The sequence below is a fragment of the Notolabrus celidotus genome, chromosome 13 (assembly GCF_009762535.1).
Source record: "Notolabrus celidotus isolate fNotCel1 chromosome 13, fNotCel1.pri, whole genome shotgun sequence".
NCBI lineage: Eukaryota > Metazoa > Chordata > Actinopteri > Labriformes > Labridae > Notolabrus > Notolabrus celidotus.
In genome coordinates this window covers 645,498-670,068 of record NC_048284.1, presented here as the reverse complement: position 1 = coordinate 670,068, position 24,571 = coordinate 645,498, and the positions used below count along the sequence as shown (strand labels likewise).

General features: G+C 42.9%; 1 protein-coding gene across 1 annotated transcript in view; it reads right to left on the bottom strand.

Annotated features, from left to right (window-relative positions):
• Positions 1–625: 625 nt before the first annotated feature.
• Positions 626–24,571, bottom strand: part of LOC117824305 (unconventional myosin-VI-like) — a 31,212-nt gene continuing 7,266 nt past the window's right edge. The window contains exons 2-9 of the mRNA XM_034699761.1: positions 12,655–12,789; positions 6,264–6,333; positions 4,376–4,449; positions 3,090–3,219; positions 2,827–2,932; positions 1,462–1,517; positions 1,273–1,370; positions 626–820 (exon numbers count right to left, since the gene is read on the bottom strand). Coding sequence (XP_034555652.1) covers positions 641–820; positions 1,273–1,370; positions 1,462–1,517; positions 2,827–2,932; positions 3,090–3,219; positions 4,376–4,449; positions 6,264–6,333; positions 12,655–12,771 — 831 coding nt within the window. The 5' untranslated portion in view covers positions 12,772–12,789 and the 3' untranslated portion in view covers positions 626–640. The remainder of the gene's footprint in view (positions 821–1,272; positions 1,371–1,461; positions 1,518–2,826; positions 2,933–3,089; positions 3,220–4,375; positions 4,450–6,263; positions 6,334–12,654; positions 12,790–24,571) is intronic.

The following is a 24,571-nucleotide window of genomic DNA, read 5'->3' as shown; positions in this document are numbered from 1 at the left end:
TTTTTTCAAATTTTTTTATTTCATTTTTTATTTTTTTCAATTTATTTTTTTCCCAATTTTTTTTTCAATATTTTTTTTTTTCAATATTTTTTGTTACATTTTTTTTCAAACATTTTCTTTGTCAAATTTTTTTTTTCAATTTTTTTTTTTCAAATTTTTCCAAAAAACCACTCAGTCATTTTTTTTTCCATCTGTGATGAAATATAGCACCATCTAAAACAGACCAGCTGAGTCTCTTCATGCTAACAGGCTAACTGTTGTGTTGCTCATAATGATACCTGCCTGTCCGTCTGCTTCTATGGTGTCATCTGTGATGAATGGCATTCCTCTTTGTGTTACTGCCCTCTACTGGTCTGGTGGTGTAGTGCATTTACTGTTTTTTCTCCATACGTCACTGGCCTGATTTACACAATCTACAGGGACTTCAGCCTGTGGTCGAAACGTAGACTACAATGGGGGACCAGGAACCTTTTAGTTCAGGGGGAAGTAGTTCCGGGGGCTAAAAGACCCCGGGACTCTTGGTCCAAATGCACCTAAACTGTAAGAAGGTGAATTTGTCAGGGACTATTTCCAGCAGCGGATGGATCCACGTGTGTCATGTGTTGTTATAAATGTAAAGGTGGACTGATGTCAGAGAGCGTTAAAGCGTCCGTACCCTGAAGGTGTCCGGAGAGCTCAGGTGGAACTTCTGCCGGATGTCCTCGGTCGCCCCGGCACACAGGCGGTAGAAGATGTGGTAGTTCCTCTCCTCGGAGCTCTGCCTGCAGATCCTCGACTTCTCCAGCAGGTAGTGAGACACGAAGCCGCCCACCACCGCGTTCTGGACACACAAACACAGAGCAGGACAACACTCCAGTTAATAAAGAAACAATCACATTAAGAAGAACAACATCATCCATCAGAGGTCACCGTGTGTTTGAAAGCATGTGGAGGTATTCTGATTCATGCATGTATGCAGCTCTGCAGAGAGATAAGAACTGCACAAAGTGACGCCTCATTAACGTTTGTTTTTGCAGTGTAAGCATCTGAGGCGACAGCGGGTATATTGTATTTATTCATACATGCAGATACATTCATAAATATGAATAATTTAAGATCAATATAAACAGTTTATACTGAATAACTGCGGCTATTAGACTTCATCTTTTATTCATAACTCTTCAGAGTTGATAAAACACTCATGGAGCCTCTCAGGAGATGAACTCTGAAGTTTAAAGAACTTATTATTATTATTATTATTATTATTATTAATAAAGGGGAAGTATGCTGCACCTTCTCGTTGAAGTGGATCTCCACAAACTTTCCGAAGCGGCTGCTGTTGTTGTTGCGGACGGTCTTGGCGTTTCCGAAAGCCTCCAGCAGAGGGTTCGCTGTGAGGGGAGAGGAGGAAGACCCGGAGTCACAAACACAGATTCATGATGGAGGGATGAAAACAGAGAGAGAGAGATTATAAAAACTCACCTTCCACTATTCTCTCATCGATGTCCTGACCTGTGCCGTACGAGGTGGTCAGGTACCTGTCAGGAGGAAAGGCAGACATGTTGAGTAAAGAACATTATGACTTAACTTGAGGGGTCAAAGAAGGTGATACTCGGCTCACAGCAACATGTTAAAGCACATCCTGCCCTCTGCTGCCCCCTGCTGGAACACATTAAACCTGCAGCAAAGGATCTGAGAGTTTAACACAACACAACTAGTGCTGTCCTAATTTCACCCTCCAAGAAACATCACCAAAATCTGATCTGTGTTATCACCTAAAAGGTGCTTTTCCACCACAAGTACCAGGAACTAAATGGTTCCTGTGACCTATTGATGCAGCCTGAAGTCCTGTAAAGAGGATGCAAATCAGGCCAGTGACATATAGAGAATCAATTACAGTAATTGCACTACACCGTCAGACCAGAGGTGACGAAAGGTGAAAAATAAACACAATAAAAACAATCAGAAACAATCACCATTGCAGGCCACGCCCCCTAAAGTTCCTGGATACCCCCCCCAAGCAGAGACTTTCCAGAAGGGATTAACTACCCAGGAACAACAATTAGACCGTGGTAACTAATGGTGAAGCACACATAGTTCCTCAAAAGGTAATTCGTTCCTGGGGAAAGTTCCTGCAGTTGAAAAGCACATTTAGAAGAACTCTGTATGTTTTGACAGCAGAAACCAAGGTCTTACTTTAGTTCCTGGGTATTACTTTCCAAAGGTCCAGATGTTATTGTGGACAGAGGGTAAAATAAAAACACTGAGGGTATTCTACCATTCAGAAACATTCAGCATTGCAGCCCACGCCCCCTAAAGTTCCTGGACCTTTATGAAAGTAATACCCCAGAACTAAATTTAGACCCTGGTTCCTGCTGTTAAAATGCATAGAGTTCCTTGTAAGGTGATTTTCAACCGTTGGAACTTTTCCCAGGAACTATGGACAGCAGTGACCAGGGTCTAAATTCAGTTCCTGGGTAGTTCATCTCCCCCCTCAAAATCCTTTGCTTGGTGGGGTAGTACTTTCCAAAGATCCAGGAACTATGGGGGGCGGGGCCTGGAATTCCCTCCCCATACAACTTGGTTTAATAACTCCTGAACATTGGTCTCTCTGAGCCTCAAAGTGTTACTGTTACAGTCTGAACAACAGCTGTTGAAACACAGGAGTTCCTAGTTCCTGGGGACAGTTCCTGCAGTGGGAAAGCACCTAAAGACACGCCTTCATCTCGTCTTCCTCATAAAGAAAAATGAAAAAGAAGTCTGAATAAATGAGATTGAAGGAGTTTGACTCAGAGCTGCTCTCTAGACGTGTCTCCTGTCAGGGTCTCGTCTCCGTGTCCTCCTCACCTGAGCACAAACTTGGTGTTCTCGGTCTTCCCGGCTCCGGACTCCCCTGAGACGATGATGGACTGGCTCATCTTCAGGACCCTCATGTCCCTGTACGCCTTATCAGCTGCAGCAGAGACACAGAGGACACAGAGGACACGTGTTGGGTCAGACTCTGGGACACTGAACCCTGACTTTAATGTTCCCCTCTGAGGTGTGTGTGTGTGTGTGTGTGTGTGTGTGTGTGTGTGTGTGTGTGTGTGTGTGTGTGTGTGTTAACTGACCGATGGCGTAGACATGTGGGGGCAGCGTTCCCAGAGACCGGCCCCGGTACTTGGAGATGGTGTCCGGAGAGTAAAGCTTTGGGATGTCATAGTACGGATTCACCGCGATCAGGATGTTGGCTACAAACGTCTGCAGGAGGAAGACAACAACACGACGTCATGAGGTTATAATATATGAAAGGATTTGAATCTTTAAGAGTCTTTAAATCCTTTAAAATCAACAACATCTGGAAATATGAGCTGCTTCAGTCAGAGTCAGTTCCTTCTTCAGCCACTAGAGGTCAGTGTACACCAGCAGAACTCACAGCAGAGGAGTTCACACACACCTGAGGTCACCTGAGCCCTGTGTGTCCATGTGTGTTCGGGTGTGTGTGTCCATGAGGCTTCTGTCTTTGTGAGGACCGATACCAGTCTACCATCCGGAGCAGGATTGTTGTGAGGACACAGAGTTTGATATTAAAGTTGTTTTCTTCTTCTTCTAATGAGCTTAAGTTGAGGACTAAGTTAAAGTTGAGGTTAATCTTGAGCTTTAGGACGTAAATAACTGGAAACACGGGGTCGAGTGAAGACGCATAAAAGTGAGAAAGGTGAGGAGAGTCGGTCACACAGCTTACCTCTCCAAATTAGATCTTTAGCTAACCTGTCCTCGTCTCTCCGTCTCACCTGAAGACAACTGAGGTCTGTCCCCGGTCAGACTCAGATCACCTGCTGCTCTCTATAAGGACTCTTTCCATCCCTGACCTCTCTTCCTGACACGCTCAGTGTGTGCAGGAAACTCTTCTTCAGGTGTTTTTATAATAAATAAATAAATAAATAAATAAATCTGCAGCTCTGCTCTGTGTCCCTCCCTCTCCCTCTCTCCTGTGTTTGTCTTCACTCTTAATCCAGATTAGGATGATTATCACTGATATGACCTGCAGGACGAGTATCTGCAGGTAAAGGCTGAAACGCTGAGTGTGTCATTCAGTGTTTGCATGTAATTATCTGTGTGTGTGTGTGTGTGTGTGTGTGTGTGTGTGTGTGTGTGTGTGTGTGTGCTCCACCCTGAGGTGCTGCGGGCAGGTTAAAACAAACAGACATTTTGTTTGATATTGCATCAGGCCGTCTTCTCTCTCCCTCTGACTCTGCTCTTACTTCAGAGGAGTAAACACACAGTGTGTGTGTGTGTGTGTGTTTGTTTATCTATCAGCTGTTAGAGTCTGATTCAGCTTGTTTATCTTCCTCTCTGTTGATGTCGAGGAGGAGGAAGAGGAAGAAGAAGTTGAAGCACTTGTGTCCACACTTACGTAAATCTTGTCTTTGCTGTATCTCACGCGGACGTTGTTGAGCAGAGTCGCTTCATTCAAGTACATCAAGGAACCTGAGACACAAACACAAACAAGTTACTTGGTTAGTTGGGACTTCATCAAAGTGAGGAGTGGTGGGAGGAAGTGAAGGGGATGGGTACTGTCACCTCCTGTGCACGTCTCACTCTCATTCATACAGTGTTCATATCTCTAAATCAAGACTGAGTTTTATGAAGAGGGAGAAATCAGCAGGTGTTCGTGTTTGAATTGTCACTTCAGTCACATGTTCTTTCTCTGTCCACACTTCTGAAACTTTCAGTCTTGGTACTGAAATACTAAGTCAGACATCATGGGGTCACACTTAGGCCAATAATAACTATTTTTGGGACTCCAGAGGAGTCATCACACTTTAGAGATCTGCAGACTCTGCCAGACTGAGAGGTGTCTCATTCCTCTTTCATCCTGAGCCGGGCTGGAGAGGAAGGGGTTCATTCTTTAAGTTCTGAGACTTTTATCATACATCTATGGATGATTCTATTTCTAAGAACCTGTACTGGTTTGTATTTATAATCATCCAAATGTATGCACGTTGTTTCTCCTGACAGGAGTATCATTTTCACAGTCTTGTTTTGGTTTTTACATTTAAAGGAAACATTTTTATTATTATTGTTCTGAGATTACAGTAAGAACTCTGGGATTAAAGTCAGAACTCTGAGATTAAAGTCAGAACTCTGAGATTAAAGTCAGAACTCTGAGATTAAAGATAGAACTCTGAGATTAAAGTCAGAACTCTGAGATTAAAGTCAGAACTCTGAGATTAAAGATAGAACTCTGAGATTAAAGTCAGAACTCTGATTAAAGTCAGAACTCTGAGATTACAGTCAGAACTCTGAGATTAAAGTCAGAACTCTGAGATTAAAGTCAGAACTCTGAGATTAAAGTTAGAACTCTGAGATTAAAGTCAGAACTCTGATTAAAGTCAGAACTCTGATTAAAGTTAGAATTCTGAGATTACAGTCAGAACTCTGAGATTAAAGTCAGAACTCTGAGATTAAAGTCAGAACTCTGATTAAAGTCAGAACTCTGATTAAAGTTAGAACTCTGAGATTAAAGTCAGAACTCTGAGATTACAGTCAGAACTCTGAGATTACAGTCAGAACTCTGAGATTAAAGTCAGAACTCTGAGATTACAGTTAGAATTCTGAGATTAAAGTCAGAACTCTGAGATTAAAGTCAGAACTCTGAGATTAAAGTCAGAACTCTGAGATTACAGTCAGAACTCTGATTAAAGTCAGAACTCTGAGATTAAAGTCAAAACTCTGATTAAAGTCAGAACTCTGATTAAAGTTAGAACTCTGAGATTAAAGTCAGAACTCTGAGATTACAGTCAGAACTCTGAGATTACAGTCAGAACTCTGAGATTAAAGTCAGAACTCTGAGATTACAGTTAGAATTCTGAGATTAAAGTCAGAACTCTGAGATTAAAGTCAGAACTCTGAGATTAAAGTCAGAACTCTGAGATTAAAGTTAGAACTCTGAGATTAAAGTCAGAACTCTTAGATCAAAGTCAGAACTCTTAGATCAAAGTCAGAACTCTAAGATCAAAGTCAGAACTCTTAGATCAAAGTCAGAACTCTAAGATCAAAGTCAGAACTCTTAGATCAAAGTCAGAACTCTTAGATCAAAGTCAGAACTCTTAGATCAAAGTCAGAATTTTGAGGAAAACTCTATAAACTTCATCAGAGCATGGTGTGCAGAGAAACAGAGCTAACGTTGGATTCAGCTGGACGTGTCTTCAAACTTTAATGATGAAATATTTAAATCAAAGACAAAACATGTGTCTTGATTTTAGGAAGAAGTTTAAAGAATGAGAGATGAAGACACTCACAGTTATCCTCCACGTGTTTGTTGACGTCGTCCTCTGCAGGAAACACTTGGTTTATAGCAGCCAGGAACGTCTGAAAGCACAGAGACACAGAGGAGAGGGTTACATGACTCTGCAAAATAAACATGATGAGTCATGAAATATAGAAGCTGTAATGTGCTGCAGACTTCAGGAAACAGAAACAGGTCAGGCCATCACATGCAGAGCTCACACCCTCCCCGTCTCCACCTCCACTCCGGGTCAAAGATACGGATCCCTGGAGACGAGCTCGGTTTGGCAGGAGCTCCGTCCCCTCTGCCGTTACACTCCTAAACCAAACACCAAGCTAGCTGGGCGAGAGTGTGTGAGTGTGTGCATGCTGGGGATGTGTTTCCACATGGTGTGCATGCTCTGTATTGATGTATGCATGCTCTGTGCAGACTGTAGAGAGCAGAATAAAGGTCCTTCTCTCTGTGCTCTCATTGTTGTTTTGAGGACAGGAGCTTGAACTTCTGCCTCCATGCAGAGAGACAAATATAGCGGCTGCTCCTGTTGCTGACGGCCTGATGAATTATTTGGAGAAACGGGATCAGAGTGAGGAAAGAGCGGACAGAGAGTTCAGAGAGAAGTTCACACCTCCGGAGCAGAGAGCCAAACTCTGAATTATTAAAGGGCCAATAAACTCAAATTAGAAAAACTTTCAAACTCAGACTCAGACGAGGATTAAAATCATGACAAGATGTTTTTAGAAGTCTCAAAACTTAGTATTTAAAGGTACAGTGTGTAGTATTTAAAGGTGCAGTGTGTAGTATTTAAAGGTACAGTGTGTGGTATTTAAAGGTGCAGTGTGTAGTATTTAAAGGTGCAGTGTGTAGTATTTAAAGGAACAGTGTGTAGTATTTAAATGTGCAGTGTGTAGTATTTAAAGGTACAGTGTGTTGTATTTAAAGGTGCAGTGTGTAGTATTTAAAGGTACAGTGTGTAGTATTTAAAGGTACAGTGTGTAATATTTAAAGGTACAGTGTGTAGTATTTAAAGGTGCAGTGTGTAGTATTTAAAGGAACAGTGTGTAGTCTAAAACCAGGCATGTTGAACTAATCAGTGAGGGTTTATGAGTCCACATGTGACCTCTGTGTTTTGGTGTTCCAGCTCCTGTGGGCTCTGACCGGCTCCCCCTGCAGTCTTTTAATCTGTCCCTTTAAACCGAGGCTGCAGGCCTACGAGTACAGCAAGGCTGCAGAGCCAAGGTGACGTACAGTCGACTCATTCTTTCCAGCGGTGGCATGTTCCACATTCTCAGCCCAAACTGGACGGATTCCACAACACGGCGCCGCGTGAGGAGAATAGAGAGAGGAGAAGAAAGAGGAGGTGGAGGCAGGAGCCAAAAAGCTACACACTGTTCACCCTTTCATTCCCGATACAGTGCAGAGGAACCGTGAGTGGGTGCAGAGTTAGTCCCAAGTTCAACCTCGTCCTACAGTTTGTATCGCCGCTTTAAAGCCACTGCAAACATAGCAGCTGCTCATTTATGTTATTAAACTTTAATCACAACAACTTGCATTTAAATTATTTAATTATTATGTTTTAAATATGCAACAGTTTCTTTGTCATGTCTGACACAAACTTCTTTGCAAAACAGCAACTTTTTAAAAGTTTTAAAAGTCTGCAACAAGTTATAGATTTAGGGGGAGTTAAAGCTCCAGTGAGGAAATTTAAGTGTGTGGATTTTGGCGCCCACCTGTTGACAAATACTTCTCACATCTTACCCCATGGCCCCCACTGTCCCTCAAAGTGATTTAATGTGTCTTCATTTAGCTGGTCTGCAGAAAATGACCCTCCCTATATGAGCATGTGTCTGTGTTTCCTGTGTGTTATGAATGAACCTGCTGCTACTGATGCTTTAGATCATTAACTGATCACTAACTCTAAACGTAGGAGTCATCTGGAGACAAAGAAAGGCAGAAAACTCATTACACTTTATATTTACAAGGTTTTAATTCAAGTTTAGCTTCTGTTTTTGTGGATATTTTTTGCTGCAACAGGTAAAATTTACTATTTTTAGATAATTAAGATAAAAAACATTCTGGAAGACATCTCACGACCCCCCATTTGTGTCTTGTGAACCCTTAAGGGGCCCCGACCCACACTTTGGGAACCCCTGCTTTAACCTATCACTCAATGTGAAAAATGTAAGTCAAAAATACAAACAGACTGTCTCTGTAGCGTGCTCTCTGACACCTACCCTGCTGCAGTTTTCACAAGCATTAAAGTCACTCTAACGTATTAATGCATCTTAAAACTGATGCTAACTTTTGCAGCTCATAAAAGGTCTTCAACTTAATTTCTGTCTGTTTCAAAACCAGCTAAAAACTCCCTACTGTAGCTTTAAGTGGCACACAGGGAACCACTTTGTCTGTCTGCATCCATGTTTTGTTGCTGTGACATTTCTGCATGCTAATAAGGTGTTTGTAGGACGCAACCAGGTAAGCTGTTCCCCATGCTTCCAGTCTTCATGCTAAGCTAGGCTAACTCCTTACACCTCAAGCTTTGAACAGACGGCCTATGCACATCTTTATCTCCATTTTCTAGATCAAAACACTGACAGGCCACGCCGTGCTGCAAGCTTTTAAATATACGGGTGATATAAAAGGGAGAGCAGGCCTGTTAATCTGAGTTACAGCACAGCTGGTGGCGGGAGGCGGCATTACAACATGAATCAAAATAAACCCCACAGCTAACCATGCAAATCCCTAATGGTGACATCATATCAACAGTTTGGATGTTAGATAACGTTCAAACAGAGTTTCAGAATCACAACACACGTGTGATCAAACCCTGAACATCCTCCGGGTCTACACTCGGTCTTCAGGACAGGGACGCGGTCTACAGGACAGGGATGCGGTCTACAGGACAAAGAGTCGGCCTTTGTGACCGACAGTATGACAGAGTATCATGCTCTCCGTCTCTCTCCTGACGTCCATCACAGAGCTCTGCCAGAGAGTGAGCACATCGACACACACTGGCACACACTGGCTGCAGAGGGACAGACCGGACATTGTTCAGACTGTCAGAGGCCTCGGCTGCGGCCCCGGAAACTCGCACTGAGCGCAGATCTGAAGAGGACGAGGAAGAATGTGGCCTCAACAATGCTTACGCTGGGAAAACGCTGTCATGTCTGCTTTGAGTGAGACAGATTTGATGGGATGTTCTTTAAAGATGAAATAAAGAACTTAAACTCCCAGGAAACATGGAGCACAGGATTTTTACTCTGCACAACAAAGTCTACCTGAAGAGTCCTTTAGGTTACAGACTGCTAAAGTCAGGACCGGGGCTGGTTTGGGTCTGCAAGTTCTGCCTCGGTCACATCTTGCACACTTCTGTCCAAACCTTTCCATAAACCAAAGACAGATATGGTACATCTCTCATGTAATGTTCTCTTATATTTTATGGTTACTGTGCTCTGTTGTACAGATGTTAACTTGCATGTGTCGAACTCCTTAAAAATTCATTTGATTCTGATTCCTGTGAGACAGAACTCAGGGCTCAGGACTCTGAGAAACTAACCAACAAGGGTCTTCAGTTTCTCCTTGTGTAAAGTGATTGAAAGGTGCAACTTATCGTAATGTAGCGTATCATATTGTGTCGTATCATTTGTCTTAATAAAATACTTAATCACAACAATATAAATTCTCTGACCCTGCCCACACAGAGCAGGTCTGGACCCTCGTCCACAATTAGTCCCACTAATTCTACAGTTAGCTAACATTCTGCAACACAAGAGAGAAGACTGTGTTTCTGACTGTCTCACGGCTGGGATACTTCTGCAAATGCCCAACATCTTAACATATAGACGTAGTGAGGCAGGTCCTCAGGAGAGGAGAGGAGGGGAGGGGAGGGGAGGGGAGGGGAGGGGAGAGGAGAGGAGAGGAGAAGAGAGGAGGGGAGGGGAGAGGAGAGGAGAGGAGAGGAGAGGAGAGGAGAGGAGAGGAGAGGAGAGGAGAGGAGAGGAGAGGAGAGGAGAGGAGAGGAGAGGAGAGGACAGGAGAGGAGAGGAGAGGAGAGGAGAGGAGAGGAGAGGAGAGGAGAGGAGAGGAGAGGAGAGGAGAGGAGAGGAGAGGGGAGGGGGAGAGGAGAGGAGAGGAGAGGAGAGTGAGGAGAGGAGAGGAGAGGAGAGGAGAGGAGAGGAGAGGAGAGGAGAGGAGAGGAGAGGAGAGGAAAGGAGGGCAGGGGAGAGGAGAGGAGGGAGGGGAGAGGAGAGGAGAGGAGAGGAGAGGAGAGGAGAGGAGAGGAGAGGAGAGGAGAGGAGAGGAGAGGAGAGGAGAGGAGAGGAGAGGAGAGGGGAGGGGAGAGGAGAGGAGAGGAGAGGAGAGTGAGGAGAGGAGAGGAGAGGAGAGGAGAGGAGAGGAGAGGAGAGGAGAGGAGAGGAGAGGAGAGGAGAGGAGAGGAGAGGAGAGGAGAGTGGCGCCAGGTGAGACAACATCTCTAATGCACGTCACACAGCTGTTCTGACATGTGAAGCTGCATGTAAACACCAGACCTGATAAATCCCACGCCGTGTCAACACTTGAACTGATATCTTCAATCAGAATGAAGGAACAGGTCTCTCTAATGTGTCTCCTGTGGTTACTGAGGATCTGTGGACCCCTAACCCAGGACAGCTGCATGTTTTAAAAGCAGGAACCTCGTTCTCTTCAAACGTCACACACACACGATGAAACACGGTCTGTAATGAGATCCGTGTTCCCATTAAACCCTGACAGTTGTGTGTTTTATTGGCCCACAGCACACAGACTTAGAGAGGAGCCTCTCTCAAAGGGAGTCCTCAGTCACTGAGGCATTCTGGGAAAAGATTACCCAGACGGACACCAAGCTTTTGGGGGTTACCTTAGCGACGAGCTGTTAGTGACATTAAAAGCTTTGCTGAGGGCCAGAGGGAACCTGAACCAGCAGAAAAGTGAGTGATCACAGAGAGGGGGGGGGGGACCAGATGAAGCCTGTTTGTCTCTCTGAGAGGAACCACTTGACTTCAGATACGCTCATTTGTTTTGTCTTTCGGCACATTAGACCCGCAGGCTGTAAACGGCTCCATCTGGAGGTGAATCATCCAGTGAATGAGGCTTTATTGGTCCAGGAGCCGCGGCCTCTTCCACATGGGATCAGGAGGGGGGGGGGGTGAATCATTAACACGCTGAAGGTGAAGGCAGATCGAACGAGGCCTGACGGGGCGTCCAGGAAGAACAGGAATAAAACAGACTGAGCAAAACCTGGACTGCTTCTCAGTGGCTTTAAATATCCATCATTGAACTGTTATCTCCTTTAAAACACCACAGAAGAAGAACACTTCCACTTTAAGAGTCTCAGGATCACCAGCTGGGAAACAGCTCAAGATTAATACAGCAGAATCAGAGCTGTTTGTTTTTTAAGTTATTCTTGGGGCATTTTTGGGACAGCTGAAGAGAGGCAGGAAATGTGGGGTGTAGTGAGTGGGAGAGGACATGGTCGAGGCTAGAATCGAACCTGCGACCTCTGCGACAAGGACTATAGCCTCTGTATGTGGGGCGCTTAGACCGCTAGGCCACCACTGATAGCTTGTGTAGCCTTGAGCCTTCAACACCTGGACTCTGCTGTAGATGTTGAGTCTTAAAGCCTGATATCGTGTTTACATTTTGTATTTTAATTCCTTTATTTGATTATTTGGGGCGGCAGTAGCTCAGTCCATAGGGACTTGGCTTGGGAACTGAAGGGTCGCCGGTTTCGAGTCCCAGTATGGACGAAGTTTGGCAAGTGGACTGGTGGCTGGAGAGGTGCCGGTTCACTTGCCTGGGTACTGCCGAGGTGCCCTTGAGCAAGGCACCGAACCCCCAGCTGCTCTGGGTGCGCTGGTTGACGGCAGCATCCTCACTCTGACATCTCTCCCTAAGCATGTTCACTGCATGTGTGTGCATGATTGTATGTTTATACCAAAAACTGTATGTGCAGCATGTCCAAAAATGGGGATTAATAAAGTACCTTTCTTTCTTTCTTTCTATTTCCATAATAATTTGCTTAATTTTCATTGATTTGATTTATATTTTATATTTTTACACATTATTATTTCCTGATTTGGCCTCGTTTTTTGTTGCCACATTGTTGGAGGTCTCCATGTTTCCTGTAGAGCTTGCTTTTTTTGTCAAGGCCTTTAATAAACTCTAGTTCTAAATGTTCTTTACAGCTATTTAAAAAAATTGTTATAAGTTTATAAAAGAATTAAACGTAGTCAAAATGTTTGTTCATAAAGTTAAAAGCTGTGACATTAGAAAAGTGGAATGTACCATGGGAGCAGTACTGTGTCTATATTTGTTTTCATCAAATTGTGAGTCTTCCCTCTGAAGTCTGACTCCTGACAGAGGTTGGACTTGTTGTAACATGAGCTCACCTTTCCCTTCCCTTTGAGAGGTTCGATGGTGAGGCTGTCGGGCCCGATGTCCACGATCGTCCCCAGCTGGAACCCGTCCGCTGGGTGGGGCGCCCACACCGGCTTCCCATCCTCCATCGCGCTGCTGGGGAGGCTCTGGAAAACATGACACATGAAGCAGTCAGACGTGTGCTTTCAAACATCCGTGACGTACAGTGTGTTCTTTTAACGGCACTCAGGCTGGAGTCCAGACTGAAGTCAGGACTCAGATCCGTCCTCTGCTGCATGAAACACCTGAAACACACACTCTAACACCTTCACTGATGGAGTCAGCCGCAGCAGTAATTGTTTTGTGGTTCACTTTAGAGAGGAGTTATTGAAACAACAGGATCTTCAAACTGCATCGACTCACATGTGTCCTGCCCGCGCTCTCCGGGGCTTTGTGGCGGCCAACAAACCAATTACCGTGTTATTGAGTCAAACTCGCAGCCGATCGTGTTACCGCGGTGATGTTGTAACAGAACGAGGGCTTTCCTCTGGGGGACGACCTCTGATACTCTCACACTCTGATGGTGGAGAAAAGGAACAGCAGGGGAAAAACAGCACGATGGGACACGCTCTGCTGCTTTCTGACCCTGACCCTCAAACCTCCACCAGTTTCCTCCTTTGTTATTAATATAGATTTTACTGAAAGAGTTAATAGTTAGAGAGAGTTAAGAGTTCATGGGATTAAAGCACTCTACTTCTTTACCAACACATTTATCAGAAACCATTTTAGTGTTTTATATCCAACATTTAAAGCCATTTAACAAAGAAAACTTTTATTTGACTTGATTTTATATTTTTTTAATTTGTTTTATTTAATTGTATTTTATTACATTATATTATTTTTTATTTTATTTAAATGTGTTTTATTTAATGGTATTTTATCTTATTTTATTATATTATTTTATTGTTTTTCATTTAATTGTATTTTATTTATTTTTATTTTAATAGATAACAATTACATTTATTTTGTTTTATTTGATTGTATTGTATTTTACTCTATTATGTTATATTATATTATATTTTGTATTTTTTTTATCTTATTTTATTTTGTTTTATTTAATTGTACTTTATTATATTATATTTTATTTGAATGTGTTTTATTTAATTGTATTTCATTTTATTTTATTATATCTTATTTTATTATGTTTCACTTGATTGTATTGTATTTATTTTTAATTTATTAGATTATATTTTATCTTATTTTATTTAGTTTTTTAATTACATGTATTGTATTTTACTATATCATATTATGTTTTTATTGTATTTTATTTAATTATATTGTATTTTATTAGATTATATTATTGCATATTTTATTTCATCTTATTTTGTTTTATTTAATTGTATTTTATTTTATTGTATTTCATATTAATTTTATTTTTTTAAAGTGACAGAATCAAAAAAAAGAGTGCTAGTAAAGACAAAAACAAAAAGCAAAGTTTGAAGTGTTAAAGTTATTGTCTAAGTGTTTCACAGAGTTAATGAACTCATGAGGAGAGTTAGTGGTGTAACTTGTGATGGAGGGCGGAGCAGAGAGACACACAGCAGACAGGAAGAAGCAAAACAAACAGACTAAATCTGTCACCTTCCCTCGGTGTGTGTGTGACAGATTTAGTCTGTTTGCTTGCTGCTGAAGTCCGCCCTCCATCACACCCTCTACACCGCCAACTCTCCTCAGTCTCAGGTCGGCAAATACTGTCGTCTGTTAGCTCCCGTTAGCGTCTAATGAAGACTGGATGTCGCCCGGCTAGCTGTGTGTGTGATGTTGTCAGTGTGTGTAAACACACACTCTGGTCCGGGGGGTTGGAGGCTTGTTTTTCCAGTTTTCACACATGGGGGTAGTTTGTGGTCTGTGTCCATAAAGCTGCTCGAGTTCAAAAGAGATCAGAGTCTGTAAAATGAACTACGACTCAGCCCTGTCTCATGAAAACATATGGTTAGATTACAGCTCAGTTAAAGACTCTGAGATGAGACAGGATGAAAGCAGCATTTTTACTTTAACTTAAACTCCAGCCATAGCTCAGCTCTCCGTCCAGCAGCTCTCTGCTCACACGGTGGCTTCCTGCCAACCTGCAAACTTAATAACAGCACTCAGTGATCGTCTGTGAGAACTCCAGATAAATGACCCCAGAGAGAAGCTCTATCTGAGGAGAGGCTGTTAGATTCAATTAGGGACATTAAACCATAATCGTCTGAGTACAATCAGGTCTTTATCAGGGTGGCCTGGTGAACTCCTCCTGAGAGAGCAGGAGACCAGATCTGACTCCTCTCATCACTCAGGTGTTAATCACTCACCTCACCACAACCAACACAAGGCTGAATACAAGCAGGAGAACTCTGCTGTGACTCTTTTAAATCCAATCAAATCAGCAAATAACATCAATTTGGATTTATTACCATGAACACACACACACACACACACACACACACTCACACACACACAGTGTCTTTGTCAAATCCAAGAGATGCTGGCACATGATTTGCCGTGCACAGACGCTGATAGCTGATCTCTATCTTAATGCATCTTATCTTCATTGCATTGGAAAGCTCTCGTGTGTCTGGGTGCAGATTCAGAGAGTCAGACCAGCAGCCATCACGATGAGGACCGTCTGCAGCCTCTGAACGTGGACTATGAGCTGAAGTAGAAGTCACCTGTTGGACTAACTCTGATTGGTTTTCATGGTCGAACGTGAGAGAAAGTTTGGGCAGTGTGTGGGAGTGTTGCAGAGACTCAGAGATATGCAGTTTGTTAGACCTGCTCTAAAGACTGAAAGGAGAATCTTAGATGCATCAAATCTCAGAGCTGGTCTAGAAAAGACAGACTCAGACTCAGACTCAGACTCAGACCTGATGTCCACAACGATCTGTCTTTATTTACACCAAACACACGACCAGACCACGGATACTTTTAGACCTCTTTCTGACCGACGTGAACCCGGTTGTATTATAGAGTCATTCTCATATCATTTATATACTATCATCTCTCTCTCTCTCCTCATCCCCTCTTTCCCTCTCTCTCCTCTCTCTGCCTGTCTCTCACTTTAACTCTTCCTGTCCCATTAAAGTTACTAACCATAGACCTTTCTGGAGTCCCTGAGCTCCCTTGTCTCGTAGGTTCCTCTGGATCTCTGCTGTAGATTCTTTTTGGTGGTGTCTGTTAGTCATACCTTTCTGTCTTTCTTCTCTTTCATTTCTTATCTTTCTTTTCTTTCTTTCTTCTTTCTTCTTCTTGTTCTTGCTTTCTTCTGCTCTTTCTTCTGTCTTTCTTTCTTTCTTTCGTGGTCGTTTCTTTCGTACACAAATCCTGTCCTTCTTTCTTTTCTTTCTTGCTTTCTTTACTTCTCTCTTTTTTTTTTACTTTCTTTCTCTTTCATTCTTTTTTCCTTTCATTTCCTCGCTTCTTTTCTGTTATGTTCTGCGGTCCTTTCTTTCTTCTTGCTTTCTTTACTTCCTGACCTACTTACCGCATTTTTCGTTTTATTCGCTTCTTTCTTTCGTCACTGTCTCTCTTCGTCTGGGGTTTCTGTCCTTCTTTAGCTTTCCGTTCTTCATCCTTTATGTCTCCTTTCCTTCTATCCTTTCCTTCCCCATTTCTTCTCCTCTTTTTCTTTCTTCTGGTCTCCCTCTCTTCTCTCTTTTCTTAGACCTTTCTGGAGTCCCTGAGCTCCCTTGTCTCGTAGGTTCCTCTGGATCTCTGCTGCTGTGGACGTGGTCCAGACTCCAGCTGCTACAACTACTACTATCCGTCTCCCCACTATCATCTCTCTCTCTCTCTTCATCTCCCTCTATCCCTCTCTCCAACACGGTCTCAGCAGATGTGTGTCTAACATGAGTCTGGTCCTGCTGGAGGTTTCTGCCTGTTAAAGGAAGTTTGTCCTTGCCACTGTAACTTGCTAAATGGTGCAAAGTGCTCTGCTCATGGTGGATTAAGATGAGATCAGACTGAGTCCTGTCTGGAAGATGGGACTGGATCTGATCCGGTCTTGATGTTGGGTCTTTGTTAATGATAGAACATAGAGTACGGTCTAGACCGGCTCTGTTTGGAGAGAGTCTGAGGAGAACGTTTGTTGTGATTTGGTGCTTTATAAATAAAGATTGATCTTGTTGAAGACTCAAACATGTGGATTCATACGCCGCTGAAAATAGTTTCTTTGATGAGAATAGAGAGGCTGCTGTTTTTGGGAAAATGAAGTATGAACAGTTGACTAAGAGGGTCATTAAGCTGCAAAAGTAAGGCAAGAACTTCAAATAGGTCTCACCTCAAAGAGAACACACTCATGTTGTTGTTTTGTGACTAAATGCTCTCCATGTTTGTCCAATAAGTCTAAAAAAGAAGAACCAGAGGACTCCATCCTTCCTGCTAAAATATAAACTGCATTATATCCCAGATGTATTTGACTATGTCTCCAAAGTCAGTGTATGATGAATTCTTTTTGAATTTGAGGTGATTTCATGCTTTTATTGAGAGGACAGGACCGTGGATAGAGTCTGGAATGAGGATGACGGAGAACTGGAAGAAGGATTTAAACCCTGAGCTGAACCATCGCTCTGAAAAACTGCAGTTATGGTCTGAATGCAGATTTCTACCTTCCTGAACTCACAGCAGACTGATAAGAAAAGGACCTGAGCTCTGCACGGCCTGGTTCCGGGACCTCTGAGGCCTGCAGGTGTGACCGTGTTCAGATCAAAGGTTGTTGGTAATTCATTGTCAGGGCTGTAAATTCCCCCGTGAACAAAGCTGCACGCTGCGTTTCTCTGGGATATAAAAAACAGGCTGTTAACAGAGAGAGAGAGCAGCGCTTCAATCAATGCTGTAACAGTCAGTGCCAGACTGCAGATCAAACCCTGCTGCATCACTGTACACTGAGAGATCTAAGTGTGAGTGTGAACTGACAATTAACACTAAAGCTGTTGTTTTAGAGCGACATGTGAGTCTCAGTGAGTCTATCAGAGTTCAGAGGAGCAGGTATGAAGGTTTCTTTGAACCAGGACTTTAGTACGAGTCTGACTCTTGGCAGGTCGGTCGTCAGGTTAAGGTTGGGCGGTTTTTGAAAGGTCGGTATGCAGACAGGTTGGTTTTGGTTTTCATGGTTGGTAAGATCCTTTAGTGAGGTATGGAAGGTATGGAGGTTATTAAAGGGAAGTGTTCACAAAGATAAGAAGGGCTTTGAATTCACATTGGTAGTTCGGTCATTAAGTGGATGTCCAAGGTCACAGATACCTCTTTTGGACCAAGGTGAACCTGGTTGTATTCCCGGGCTGGTGCTCGCACCCGTGGAAGAGGCACGCCATGACGTCAGATCTACGTGACCGCTTTCCCAGCAGCTCTAGCGTGAACTTTCCCTCACAACAACGATGTAGGACAACGGCAGCTCGTCTCCTCGGCCGACCGCTGCTTTGTCTTTGAATCCATTAGTCTCTTTGATTTGTTCTCTGCAGGACGATGGAGGAAACATGTTTGGTTTGTGTTTTTGATCACGGCAACCCCGCCCCTCGTCCCTCATGTAAGCGGTTTGCGGTTCTAGACCAGCAAAGAGTTGGAGCCGCTCTGGAACTGCAGTCCAAACACGTAAAACCGGTTCTTAATTGAACGCCGGCTCCGAACCGGCCCTGAAAATGCCTCAGTCGAAAAAGGGTGTTAGTCCCAGCGCCTCTTATTACTGATTTTAGAATGTTTGAACATGTTTATTAAAGAGTCATAATCATACCCGGCATTTATATACTATCATCTCTATCTATCTATCTATCTCTATCTATCTATCTATCTATCTATCTATCTATCTATCTATCTATCTATCTATCTATCTATCTATCTATCTATCTATCTATCTATCTATCTATCTATCTATCTATCTATCTATATCTATATCTATATCTATCTATATCTATCTATCTATCTATCTATCTATCTCTAAATCTCTATATAGCTATCTACATCTCTCTCTGTCTCTGTCTCTCTCTCTCTCTGTCTCTGTCTCTCTCTCCCTCTCTCTCTTTCTCTCTCTCTCTCTGTCTCTGTCTCTCTCTCTCTCTCTGTCTCTCTCTCTCTCTCTGTCTCTGTCTCTCTCTCCCTCTCTCTCTTTCTCTCTCTCTCTCTGTCTCTGTCTCTCTCTCTCTCCCCTCTCTCTCTCTCTCTCTCTCTCTCTCTCTCTCTCTCTCTCTCTCTCTCCCCTCTCTCTCCTCTCCTCTCCCCTCTCCCTCTCTCCTCTCCCTCTCTCTCTTTTCTCTCTCTCCTCTCTGTCTCTGTCTCTCTCTCTCCTCTCTCTCTCTCTCCCTCTCCTCTCTCTCTCTCTCTCTCTCTCTCTCTCTCTCTCTCTCTCTCTCTCTCTCTCTCTCTCCCTCCTCTCTCCCTCTCTCTCTCTCTCTCTCTCTCTCTCTATCTCTCTCTCTATCTCTCTCTATCTCTCTCTCTATCTCTCTCTCTCTCCTCACGGTTATTAACTTTCACTGCATGATCAACTCCAGAGACAAACTGATCACACGTCATGTCAAATCAATCCACAGAGAAGAGTTCAGACACATTTGTCTTCTGCTTGTTGACCCCACAGACCGTATGGTGAGGGGAAACCATTAGCTTCAGTTAGCATGCTGAATCAGCAGGCTACAGACATCTTCATCGTGGATCCTGTCCATCAATATGATGAAGGAGCAGGTGAGAGGAACTTTAGCTTAGAGATCTCTACAAAGAAACTTAAACCATGAGGCTCACTTTGACTGTGATTACCAATAATTCCTCCTTACAGATAATAAAATATTTCTCATACAACTTTAAAGATCGTCAGGAAACCTCTCTCTCTTTCCTGACAGGACGGCTCGAGGCTCATGAGTCACCTCCACCGTGACTTTCAGGTTATAGTGTCTATCCATACACAAATATTTTATGACCCACAGCTCTGCAGTCACGCACTCTCTGACCGGGACGGTGAGTTCTGGATGCTGCAGTGACAAATGTTTCAGTCAGGAGGAGGACGAATAAAGTTCAGAGAGAGGAGGTGAATATCGTCTCTGTCTCAGTCTGTGATGAACCCTGAGAGGAGGGATGGTGCTGCAGTAACAGAGCTCACCAGGAGTGTTCACTCACAGACAGACAGACAGTGAGAACGTTCTTACAGGAGTATAAAACACAGTCCTCTCTCTATGTCTGGACTCACACTGATAATATGAACCCTGCCAATGTTTGACTCTTACAAACAATGTAGTTAATATTATTGTTAAAAACATGTTGTGTATATATCTTGTATGGTGATCAGGTCATTGCTTCATTAAGGTAAACATAAACAATATTTGATAACTGTGAAAACCCTGCAAAGTCTCTACGGTGGCCCTGAAGGTCAACTGCACAAACATTACAAGAACACGAAATATATTCCAATAAATTATGAAAACATTTCACTAAAGCAAGAGATTTCTCAAAATGCAAAACATTTTCAAGAATTAAAGATATATTTAAACAGAACACAAAAATATTTCTTGAAAAGTACAAATACTTTAAAACATGCAAAAATATTTAAAGAATTGCAAAACATTTTTAAAAATGCATTATGTATTTTAGTTTTTTTGGGAAATGTTTTTGGGTTTGAAGAAATACTTTTACATTCCATGCAAATAAATCTACATTTTTCAATTTGTTTCATGGAAGATTTAAATTTTTGGCATTTCACAAAATGCTTCTAGGTTTCAATAGATTTTTTGGTATTGAGTGAAATGTTGTTCAGTTGACCTTCAGGGCTACCATAGAACTCACTTACACATTTTTTGCACTTAAAATTTTAAAACAATTAAAATATTGTTATTAAAAAGAAGTATTACCAGCAAAACATGCAGTGGAAACATAAATGTTTTGTATTATAATAACAGATATAAATGATAATAAATATTGTAATTAAACACACACATATTATATTTTATAAGCATGTTTATGTATAAAGACAGATTTAAGGCTGTCAGATAAAGTGCAGTATTTCTAATTAAATTTAAAAAGATAGATTAAAAAAGTAAAAAAGACAAAGTTCAGCTAAAAAGGATTTAAGTGCATGATTTAAAATAACTAGTATAATGTATTTTCTCTCTCTAACTGTCACGCAGCCAAAAACACTGACTGACGCTCCCACAGGAAACATTAACACCAGACATGTCTGCAGAGCTGCTGCTGCTGCAGGGCACTGTGGACCAGAGTGCCTGCCAAATGGGATTCACCATCAGCCTCCAATCAATAACATGATTTCACATCATAAAGTACTTCAGTTTAAGTCACTGCATGTCTGCAGAACAACAAGAGTGAGTACAGGCCGTGGAGAGCTGATGATACAAGCGAGGAAACCCTGTGTCGACTCAAATCTGATGCACTGAACGCCTCCTGCCCTCACACAGGAAGTGATGTCATCACCTCCTCAGCTGCTGACCTGAGTTTAGCGACACCAATAAATCTAAAATATGATCAGAGCACCTCAGAGGCTGCATGGAGGGTTGTTCTACTTAATGATGTGAGCCTGAATGATGCTGCGTTCAAGCAACCTGGGAAATTCTGCTATCTGACTCACTGCAGAGATAAAGAAGTATAAAAGAACAATGATGCACGAAGAAGAGACTGATGGGAAGTTTGTAAAGCATCATTGTGCACATGAACTGATCTCTGAACAGAAACACACGTCCATGAATGATGCTAAAAATAGACTTTCTGCTTTCTGCCAGTTTCAGTCTTTCTCTCGGTCAAACCCTCCTCCCCCCCCCCTCCCTCCTCCTGCTTCTTCTGAATTATTGAGCTCATCCTGCTGCTACTTCAGCATGCTAACACTCAGACACATCACCTTAACAGTGTTCAAACTTCTTCTACAATAATCACTCTGAATCTGAATCTAACACACGGCATGATCACAACATGACCTCTGATCTACTGACGATGCTCCAGCTGGTTAACCTTTAAAGGCACAAGTTACAGACATTAATCAAAGAGAATTCTATGATATCAACATCAAAACAACTTTGTTTTCCAGCCTTAAAAAAATCTTGTTTTAGTTCAGTCACCTCAAAAGAGCAGCTGTTTTATACAAACACAAAGAGCTAACGTTTTGTCTCGTTATAATCAATCAATCAATCAATCAATCAATCTTTATTTGTATAGCGCCAAATCACAACAAACGTTATCTCAAGACGCTTTTACAAACATAGCAGGTCTAGACCACACTATGTCAAATTATGAACAGAGACCCAACACCAAGACAGGGTAAGACTCAGTCTGACCCCACCTTAATCCATCATGAGCATTACACATCACAGTATTTAGCTAGTTACAGTGGAGAGGACAAACTTCCTTTAACAGGCAGAAACCTCCAGCAGGACCAGACTCATGTTAGACACACATCATGCCTCGACTGAGTTGGGTCTGGAAAGACAGATAGAGGGGAGTAAGAGAGAGAGGTGATAGTGATGAGACGAGTCGTAGAAGCTGTTGCCGCTGGAGTCCAGATCGTCCACAGCAGGAGGACGTCAACGGCAGCTCAGAGGAATCTACGAGACAAGGGAGCTCAGGGACTCCAGAAAGGTCTATGGTTAGTAACTTTAATGGGACAGGCAGAGTTAAAGTAAGTGATGAAGGGGTTGGGGGAAGAAGGTGAGCTAGGATCCCAGTGTGTCAGTGTGCCAGTTCCCCCGGCAGTCTAGGCCTATAGCAGCATGACAAAAGCTGGTCCAAGCCTGATCCAGCTCTAACTATAAGCTTTATCAAAAAGGAAAGTTTTAAGTCTACTCTTAAAAGTGGAGAGGGTGTCTGCCTCCCGGACCCTGACTGGTAGATGATTCCAAAGGAGAGGGGCCTGATAACTGAAGGCTCTACCTCCCATACTACTTTTAGAGACTTTAGGTACAACTAGCAAGCCTGCATGTTGGGAGCGTAGAGTTCTAGAGGGGTAACAGGGCACTATGAGCTCTTTAAGATACGAGATGCTTGAGACAAACTGGTCCGATTCATCACGGGATTGTTTGAATATTGTTTATTCATTTGATAGTACGACTGTTGCTTTCATTTGCCTGTGATCCATCATTCCACTCAGAGAAGAAGAAGCACGGCTGCAGCAAGCTGACTGGAGAGTAAACATGGCGTCACCGGTGTGGATGTTTTCACTGTTTCAGAACATAATGTAATTGCAGTTTGCAAAAAATAAGCTGGAAGTATTCAGAGAGGAGGAAAAGACACAATGAATCTTTAAAATCATCTGAAAAGTCGTCACCACGACGAAGATGTGCCGAAGGAAAATGAAGCAGCAGAATCTGCAGTTAGCATTAGCGCCACAAAAGGCATAGTACTGATTCGACAGACATTTGAGAGCTGCAGGAAGTGTATCAGGTAGAGACCGAGGATTTCAGCAGCTCATACCTGGAACAATCCTGAGTCTCCTCTGCAGACTCTACCTGCCCTGTATGATGTGATCTCTAGTCTGACCAGGGACAGCTGGACCTCTGACGTTAGTCCAGAGAGGATGCTGCGTGTGATGAAGACCTTACTGCAGCACAGGAGAGCTCTGGATCACAGAGACTAAATACATGAAGGGTCAGTAAGTCTTCACCTCTCTGACCCTCAGGTGTGCAGAAACGACACATTTTAAAACATGAAAATGAAAAAATGAAGTATTAGATCACCTGAATGTGTAAGGACTCAGAACAGGTGACACTGTGTTTATTTCCAGGATATAAAGGATCCAAAGTGAACCTCAGGTTTTGTTCTACTTTCCATATCTGTTCAGTCCGACACGGTACGCTTTGGACACGCTCGCATGCAAACATGCAAATGTGCCGGACAGTCTGGCCCCAGGGGAAAAATACAGCTTTTAATCTGTTCTCACTTTATTACTTCTCCAACTTCTCCAGCTCCACACTGACACTGCTGCTAAATTTATCCTCTTTAGTCTCACCCAATAATTTCTGGTTTCCCTCAGAAACTCTGAAAAGGTCCCGCTGTGCAGTCTGCTGATCCCTCCGCTCTGAAGCAGCTAATTCATGAACACCACAAAGTACTGATGGCAGAGCTGGTCTGCTGAATCCATGATCACATTAACGTGCTCTTCTCTGCAAAGAAGCATCTCTAACTGAAAAGCTGATCTATTTGAAGCCACTGGCCTAAATATTAAACTCCTGCATGTTAGCGTGCACGGAGGAAATCATTCCCATTAACAGCGTCAGTCAGGTGAAAAATTAAAGATGCAAACAGAGCCGACGAGTCCCCACGAGTCCCCACGAGTCCCCACAAGTCCCCACGCAGCGCTCAGTGTGAGTCACACGGGGTTACTGGTCCACTAACACACAGAGGAATTATGCTAATAGAAGCATGAGGAAATTAGTTTGGAGATTCTGCACAGCAGGAACAGAGACTGAACACATGAACTGGAGGACCAGAACACAAATACTCTGGAACAATCTGCTTCTTCTCTTATTGTTCAAACAGTCCGTTCATCAAAACTGAAAACAGAAGAGTCGTTTTAAAATGTCACATCAGCAGATTTATTCTGTTTCTGATTCAGTCTCAACAACACCTCAGAGGAAAGGTTTCTACAGCTCAGATTATACAAAACATGCAAACAACGAAGAACTGGATTCAAAACGTTCTGTCTGCAACAACAGCAACCCAGAAAACATCCAATAAACACTGTTGTTGTCCTCGACAGATAAAAGTAGTGGAAGTAGTGATCGTAGGCTCTTTGTCAACAGAGGAGCCAATCACTAACTTCCTGTAATCTGCATTCTTTATAACGGCCAGCAGGGGGCGACTCCACAGATGTCCCATTAAAGTTACTAACCATAGACCTTTCTGGAGTCCCTGAGCTCCCTTGTCTCGTAGGTTCCTCTGGATCTCTGCTGTAGATTCCTTTTTTGGGTCTGTTATTCATCCTTTCTTTCTTTC